This window comes from Lactuca serriola, chromosome 1, assembly GCF_051521515.1.
Source record: "Lactuca serriola cultivar US96UC23 chromosome 1, Lser_US96UC23_V15, whole genome shotgun sequence".
NCBI classification, from domain to species: domain Eukaryota; kingdom Viridiplantae; phylum Streptophyta; class Magnoliopsida; order Asterales; family Asteraceae; genus Lactuca; species Lactuca serriola.
The window spans coordinates 31,266,828-31,276,017 of NC_136408.1; the positions used below are offsets into that span (position 1 = coordinate 31,266,828).

The 9,190-nt window shown below is 34.4% G+C and overlaps 1 protein-coding gene across 1 annotated transcript; it reads left to right on the forward strand.

Moving 5' to 3' along the window:
- Window positions 1–6,754: 6,754 nt before the first annotated feature.
- LOC145080206 (berberine bridge enzyme-like D-2) lies at window positions 6,755–8,807 on the forward strand. Its single transcript, XM_079023156.1, has one exon. It carries the CDS (start codon window positions 7,028–7,030, stop codon window positions 8,696–8,698), a length of 1,671 nt encoding a protein of 556 aa, XP_078879282.1. The 5' UTR covers window positions 6,755–7,027; the 3' UTR covers window positions 8,699–8,807.
- Window positions 8,808–9,190: the final 383 nt, after the last annotated feature.

Below are 9,190 nucleotides of genomic sequence, written 5' to 3' on the forward strand. Positions count from 1 at the left end.
AAAACTCTTTTAGGTGAAAGTAGTTCCAGTACTTAGCTTTAAAATGACTACTTGCACATCACCATACGATTTTTCTACGATTTATGGTGATTTTTACAAAACTGTCTATCATTTTAGAAACAAATCCGGACAAGTCTGTGAATATGAACATTTTAACACAATTTAAAGACTTCTAAAAATCATAATAAAAATTATTAATAAACTAGACACATTTTGTGAACTCTCAGAATTTACGGATTCAGTTTTGGACCTGTTATGAATTTTCTATGAATTTTCTAAGAACAGTAATAGAAAATGTTAACAAACAGAAAAATGCTATCAATTTCATTTCACCTTGTAACATGTCGAGCAAAGTGTATATCTTTATGTGAATATATGTTATTGCAAATAAATGACATTTTGTCTTAGTATATAGACATGCATCAGTTAATAAATGGATTTTGATATATATATATATATATATATATATATATATATACATATATATATACATACATATATATATATATATATATATATATATATATATATATATATATATATATAATATAAAAGATAACAAATTGTTATAATCAAAGTACATCCATTACATACAAACATTTGAATAAACTATGTTAAGTATAGTTTGCGTACATTACCTCTACTATCCTTGTTTTGATAAACTATAATAGGTATAGTTTATGATACTTTACATAACACACTCATACAAAAAGGGTACATTTATACAAAAGGGAGTTTCATTACGATAATACACCACAAACAAACATTTTGATAAGCTACAATAGGTATAGTTTATATTCATTTACATTACCAAAGGGTTTTCTTCACTTAAACTGTCTTATCAAACCATTTTCAAATCGTTTTACAAACTGACATCAAGTCATCTTTTCTTTGTTATTAAACTTTTCAAAGGTTTTTACAAAACTTCTTTTATACTCTTATATTGTTAAATACATGCCTACATATGTATGGTTATATAAGTAATGTTTAAAGGACTTAGAACGGCTAGCTCGCCTTGTTTCCTTTTCTTCGTTGGGATGTGGTTTGATGGGTATCGATTATCCATCCGAAGGTCGTCTAAATATCAGTTATGTATCATGTATACATATATAGTCATAAAAGTTCCATCAATCAATTCAGTACCTTTGGGTAGCAAAGGTATACTTCCGGTTATACTCGTACATTACTAGTAACTATAATAGGTATAGTTAAGAGATACTACTTTCCATTGCTAGTACAAGGAATCACACCAGAGTCAGTTCATTCATGAGTCTATACGAAAACATATTGTTTGTAGAGATACTATTGCATGGATACTTGTACATAGATACGATTACATAGATTCTATATGCTTAGATACTATTACATATTGTATGAGTAGACTCTATTATATACACTACGGGACTTACCATTCCGCACCCAAGGCTTTCAACCACAGCAGGGAAAATGCTCATCGGTAGATGGCTATGGTTGTACTGTTTGGCGAGTTTCCACGTCGTGAATATCCTAGTACCCAAGGATACTATTACCCTTACTATGTGTCATGATAGCTTCATTTTATTTACTTCTTTTTATAGTTTATTTTAGTACATTTCATTCGCATTTTAGTTAACTTCCATGCATATTTTCCCTTTTGTTATTTTTATGACCATTTCGGGGTACTTTCTAGTTTCTTGAGCATTATTGCAGATTTTCTTGGAAACTAGCGGGGCGACACTCTTGGGAGGCGATTGGGCTTGAAAGGAATTGGGGATTTCGTGCTTGATGGTTATGAAGGTGACTCATGGGGTGGACCTGTCAATTGCTTGAAGGCTTGGAAGAATTGAGCTTTAAATTTGAAAGACGTGGGAGAATTCTTAAGTGTGCAAGATCAATATTTGGGAGTTTGCGAAAGTTTAGAGTGATGTGGATAGACAAATTGGGCTTTAATTGAAGATATATCGAAGAAAAATGGGCTAGGAGTTGATTGGATTCGAACTGGGCCAATGGATTAGCTGTGGGGGCCCAAAACTTGAAGAAGCCCAAAATTACCCGTCAGAGCCCGCGGCCCGCGTGGGTTCCTGACTAGGGCAATTTCGGGATTTTGCTAAGAGCTCTATTTTGGGAAGTTTGGTGTGCCTCTTTAGCCTTATCTTGAAGGTCCGATTTTGAGACTTTCTCTCTGGAGTTTGGATCATTTTTGGAGGCCAATAACACTTGAAGAATATCTTCTTTTCATCTCTTGAATCTTGTCAAATGTTTGGTACAATCTCATCTAACTTTGTTCATTTGAGTTTAGCCATGCTTGGCTAAGCAAATCTTGGTTGACTTTTTGTTGAATCCTTTGAACTTTTGTTGAATGTTGAAGAATCCATGAACTTGTTCTTAAATCTTTATGGAAATGTTTTGTGTTTTACCATATTATCACTACTAGTGTGTTTTTATTCATGAGTTTAAATGTGTTTGTGGTGATTAGTTGGCTAATTTCTTGATTAAGTAAATGATCCTCAAATTAGCAAGCAACAAATGATTTTTGTGTTGTTTTTGCTTCACACAATCATAAAAATATTTCCTCCAACATGATGGTGAAAGCATTTGACCCCTCTTGGATTTGGTGACTTTTTGGTTCTTAATGCTAGTTGACTTTCACTAATTACATGCTATTTGGAATTAGTGACTTTGACTAAGGAAATTGTTATGAGCTTCTCTAGCCATTTCAACAATTAAGAAAAGTCTAGGTAATCTCAAGCTCCTTGGATTACTATAGCCAAATTAAGGATTTAAATCAAAGTATTGCACCATTGGATTCTAATGATATCTTTATCAAAAGTCAAAGTGAGGAAACTTTAAGTCAACCATCTCTCCTTTATTGATTTTGCATCAAACTCTTATTTTTGTTGCATTTGTCTATTTAAATCATAGTTAACTCTAGTTTGTTTCAAGTATTTCAAAACACCAAAACCCCCCATTTTATTTTTATTGTCATTTTACAAGTATTTTTACAAAGAAATTTTTCATAGAGTTATAAATTGAACCAATCTTCGTGGATTCGATCCCTTTACCACTATACACTATTTTAGTGTGTAATATTTAGGTTTATTATTTGTGTTGGCCTCGACAACCACCATGTCACAATCACATAGTTACGGGTGTACTGTTCGGCGAGTTCCCACGCCGTGAATATCCTAGTACCCAAGGATACCATTACCCTTACTGTGTATTACAATCACATAGTTACGGGTGTACTGTTCGGCAAGTTTCCACATCGTGAATATCCTAGTACCCAAGGATACCATTACCCTTACTGTGTGTCACAATCACATAGTTACGAGTGCAGTGTTCGGCTAGTTTCCACGCCATGATTATCCTAGTGCAAAAGGATACACTCTCTGTTATTATATTATTTTCCTTATTACCTTTACTTTGTGTCACGTTCGCATAATCGATGAGGTAGATTAGATTTGAATAATAATAATTGTACAAGGTAAAACCTTCTCTTACATAGAGGTTCATACTTTTAAAACACATGAGTCTTGGTAGAAGACTACTTTTTATACTAGTAAGAAATATGGGATTTCCTAGGGTTTTCACACTTATACAAAGCTGCTTTCTCAAACTTTTGCGAATCTTTCATAACAACTTTTCACAAGAAATGACACTAAAATACTTATGAATTCACCAGCTTTATTGCTGATACTCGCTTTCAAAATAACTTGTATTCTCAGGTCACAATTAGACAATTACCGATGCAAGGTTTAAAGAAGACGGAGCAGTCAAGACTCGTCTTTTATTTTGAGTATTCATTATGTTGTTCATGTTATGAGAGAACACACTTGTAATTAAAAATTATACTATTAATGCAATGGATGATGTTGTCTCTTGTTTACTACTTTACATTGTTGTGATACATTACATGACGTCCTCCACCCCGGAACGTTTCCGCCTTCCTTGGTTTTGGGGTGTGACATTCTAGAACCTTCAAAAGGTCTTGGACGTTTTTGTATGGTTCTAGAGGATCTAAAATTATCCTTGGAGGATAATTAAGAAGCCAGATAAATACCAAAAGTAAGATAATGTTATTTTATGGGTTTGGACTTATCTAAGGTTTCTTGGTACACTATATAAAGGCCCCTATACTTCATATTTTCGTCTAAGACTTCTTAGAGAAGCTTGGGCCGAAATTCTACCTCTCTCCTCTTTCTATTTAAGCTCCTTGGTTGCTAAGGTTTGGGTGTGAACCATTAGAGGCGCGACACTTATGGTGCTTGCTTCCAAGAGTCTTTCAATGAGAAATTCAAGGTTGTTTGCTATAATAATCTTCAAGGTAAGTTTTCTTATATTATGAATTAGTTTGTTCATAGTAAAGTCTTGTAGATTAGTCATTCATAGTATGTTGCTATATGTAAAAGACATAGATCCAATTAGGTTGCATGTGCTCTAATCAATTGAATTGTTTGATTGTTTTTCGCTTAAGGCATTGTAGTTGTAACCTAAAATCCCATCAAGTAAAATACTATTTTAAAATCAAGGAATCAAAATACTTTTATAACTTAACAAAGTTTTATACAAAAAGTATTTTCACAGTATAATATACAAAAACTGTGAACTCACCAGCATTACGTTGACGTTTTTAAAACCACATGTATTCCTACGAAACCATGAAATGGAAGATTGTACCTCCGGAAGCAGTGGTTGACCGACGAAACTACCAAAGACTTATTTTCGTTATAGTTATGCCTACCTATTGAGGAACTTTTTTTGTATTAGAATTTATAGAAACACGTTCGAATGTAATATTGTTTTGTACTGTTCAATGTATGTTCAATGTCTGTGATCCAACGTCCTAATGTCACACAGCTCGGCTTCGAATGTAATATTGTTTTGTACTTTTTTTGTATTAGAATTTATAGAAACACGTTCGAATGTAATATTCGAGTCGGGTTTTGGGTATCTATATTATGTTTATTCGGTTCTCGGGTTATTCAGTTTGGGTTACCCGAATAAGTGTTTATTCGGTTCTAAATACCTAACCCAAATAAGCATTCCTCCTCCCTTTTTTCTGATCGACAGAAATCAAAATCACGATTCATACTTTGGTCATCGTTGTTTATAACATAAAAAAAACCTTACTCTCGTTCTCATCGTTTCAAAATTGACTAATATTCTCATCTATTTCCAAACTCGAAATCACTTCTGTCGATCCTTCCTCTTGTTTCAAACTTTCAAAAATCAACCATTCCTATTGTCTCTAAGGATTCACAAATTCCTACTTTGTCTAGTCATGAAAAATAGGCTCCAACTTAAGTAAGAAATTAATTTTCATTATATTAATCTAGTATGTAAATGTTATTCTTTTTATGTGTTATTTTGTTATGTTAGTCTTTGAATGTTTTATGTTGATGTATAAAGTACATTGTTAGTCTATTATTCGGGTTATAGAATCCTAATACGGTTTATTCGGTCTTTTTCGGTTATATTAGGTCCTAAATAATCTTGTACATGTTATTCGGGTAATAACCGGACCAAACTGATTTATATTCAAAACGAACTGATTAATACCAGAACCAAACCAAACCAGTATTGGTTAATCGGTTACGTTTTTGGTTTATGCAATTATCCTTATTCGGTTTTTGAGTTATTCAGGTTCAGGTCGGTGCGGTCCAATTCTGACCTGAATAACATCCCTAATTCTGGTATTTAAGAATTGCATATATTATATTTTCATTTTTAAGAAGTGCATATACGATATTTTGAATTTTTATGAAAAGTGAATTTTTATGAAAGGTAAATATGATATTTTGAAATTAAGTTAGACCAATATAATATTTTGATGTTTATAAGTGTAAGTGTATATACACGAAATTCTAATCTAAAAGATAAGTTAGGCAGTTACTTGTATACGAACGTCTATATAATTGGTTTACAAAACAAATAGTCCTAATCATTCGCATTAGCACAACCTCTCAATACTATTTTAATTGCTTCTCAAAATATTACTAATTATATGTCAAAACTCACGCTTGTTCCGTTACATCAATCTTAATCAATATAAGCATATCAAATAGCCCTTTCCGTTTCCGTTTTTATTTTATTTTTACTTTTTTCCGATGAGAACTAATCCATCACCCGTGTAAAATTTTAAGGTTTTAAGTAGTCATCGTAGATATTTAAATAGATTAACCAATCAAGATGTTTTTTTATAGGATTAGAAGGACCGACAACATTTTAAATCAAAAAAAAAAAAATCGACAGAAATAAATATAAAATCCTTCATTTAATAAAACAATAAATAATTTAATGATTACCGTTGATCTAACTTCGATATAAGGTAGATAATTAATCGATCTATTGTTATTGGAACGGCAGTGTTTGGCGCTTTGCGGTTGGCCGGCCTTTCACCACACCACCAACGTAGTAATTAATCTTCAAAATGAATAATACCCTTTCCAAGTCTTATATTACAATTTTTTACTACAAAAAGTAAAAAATAATGTATTTTGGTAAATTATGTTATCATTTCACACACATAATATGCATATATGCATATTTGATGCGTATTCAACTATGCATACATGTATATTTGAAAAGCACAAAATATACATGCAACCAAATTTCGTTTTTTTCTTGTTTTTCCTTGAACCCTATTAGGGGCGCTACCACATGATACTTTGGTGTTAGAATTTAGTATTGACATTATATATATTCGAAATGTTAAAGATGAAATGAATCTGAATTGACCTCCAAAAGATGGCATTTTGGGATTGGAGGTTGAATGAAACATTAGAATTTTACGTCTATCCAAATGAACAGCCCACTTTCTTTCCCTATCTGTTTGAATATTATGTGAGAAAGCTCAGTTTGTCTGCATGCAGTAGCGTATGTTCTTCAAGGTATTAAGAAAATGGCAATGGCCGGCCACGTACGTTAGTTTCTGCTTTTTCTCCCTCTGTTTGTCTTCTCCTTCCGAGCACCATGATTCTTAATAAATTATTCGTCTTTAATTTTCCATATAAATCTATATGTTCAACACTACTCGTTTCATACATTTATGGGGTGTGATAATTTTCAGCTAATAACAATCTTCATCTTCTTTGCCATGTCTGTTTCTGTACCTTCACTCGCTTACGATCACGAAGATCAAGAACAAAACACAGAGATCTTCACCTCGTGTTTACTTCAATTTGGTGTTCATAACTTTTCAACTCAATCAAACTCCAACAATGATTCATCAGTTTATTATCAGCTTCTCAATTTCTCCATTCAAAATCTTAGATTTTCTGGATCAAATTTGCCTAAACCAACTGTTATTGTGTTCCCCGAAACAAAAGAACAGTTGGCCAAAACCGTCATCTGTGCTAGACAATCTGCGCTAGAAATCAGGGTCCGGTGCGGTGGTCACAGCTACGAAGGGTCGTCATCAGTAGCCATGGAAGGACGTCCGTTTGTGGTGATTGATATGACCAGACTGGACCATGTTTCAGTGGATGTGAACTCGGGTAGTGCGTGGGTTGAATCGGGTGCAACCCTTGGTCAGACCTACTGTGCCATAGCTGAGGTCAGCAGTGTCCATGGTTTTTCAGCCGGATCTTGCCCAACTGTTGGAGTCGGAGGTCACATTTCCGGTGGTGGGTTCGGGTTGTTGTCCCGGAAATATGGCTTGGCGGCGGATAATATACTCGATGCGATTCTAGTAACCGCCAATGGTGAGCTACTAGATCGCCAGGCAATGGGGGAGGATGTGTTTTGGGCAATACGGGGCGGTGGTGGTGGGGTATGGGGAATCGTGTACGCTTGGAATGTTCAGTTATCAACTGTACCTGAAACTGTCACCAGTTTCATCGTGTCTAGACCAGGTACGATGAAACAGGTGACAGATTTAGTAAACAAATGGCAACACGTCGCGCCAAAATTGCACGATGACTTTTACCTCTCGTCTTTTGTCGGTGCGGGTTTGCCCGAACGAAAAAACAAACCCGGGATATCAGCCACATTCAAAGGGTTCTTTTTAGGACCAAAAAGCAAAGCTGTATTCATCATAAATCAAGCTTTCCCCGAGCTAAGAATCGTTGAAAACGACTGTAAAGAAACAAGTTGGATCGAATCCGTTCTGTTCTTCTCGGGATACGGAGTTGGAAGCTCGATTTCGGATTTGAAAAACCGATATTTACAAGATAAATTGTACTACAAGGCGAAATCGGATTACGTCCGGACACCAATTCCGAGGCTCGGGCTAACCACGGCTCTTGAAATACTCGAGAAACAACCGAAAGGATATGTAATTCTTGATCCCTATGGTGGCGCAATGCAATCTATAAGTAGCGATTCCATTCCTTTCCCTCACCGGAAAGACAATCTTTTTACTATTCAATATCTAGTTGAATGGAAAGAAACTGATAATGATAAGACCAACGACTACTTAGCATGGATACGAGGTTTTCATGGATCGATGACGCCTTATGTATCATGGGATCCACGAGCTGCTTACGTTAATTACATGGACATTGATCTTGGAGTGATGAATTGGATAAAAACTAGGGTCGAGTCGAATGAGGATGGTGCAGTGGAGATGGCTCGGGAATGGGGTGAGAAGTACTTCGGTAAAAACTACGATCGATTGGTGAAGGCAAAAACACAAATCGACCCGTACAACTTTTTCAGGCATCAACAAAGCATCCCTCCAGTGTCGTTGGATAACAAGAATCAAGGGCAAGTAGATTGAGTGAGTAACTTAACTACGTAAGGAGTGTTATATATGAATTGAATTGTTCCTTGGTTTTCTTTTCATGTGTATACTTAATTTGTGAAGTTCCCAACCAAAGTGTAATAGAATACAGTTTTAATTCGTTAAAAACTACTTATTAAATTTGTTAAACTAAAAAACAAGAATTTATTTCTTCACATATATAAAAATAAACTTATTTAAATTATAATATATTATACAGAGAAAATTATAAATTTAACCAAATACACTAATTACTTTGTGGAAAATAGCCAAAAAAAACCAAAATTGCATTTTTAGCCACTAAAATCGCAGATGGGTATAATCCATCTGTGATTTTGTCATTCCATCTGCGAATGTACAAGTGGCTAAAGCACGTTTGGTGGTTTTTTTTCGTTGTATATATAACCCCTTTCCAGCCTAAAATCGCAGATGGACTATGTTCATCTGTGATTTCCTCTTTATTCACCTGCGATTTTGTGTGTGCGTGTG

Bases quoted from the DNA above. Each gene is read 5' to 3' on its own strand.
- LOC145080206 (XM_079023156.1), top strand. From the start codon at position 7,028: ATGGGGTGTGATAATTTTCAGCTAATAACAATCTTCATCTTCTTTGCC.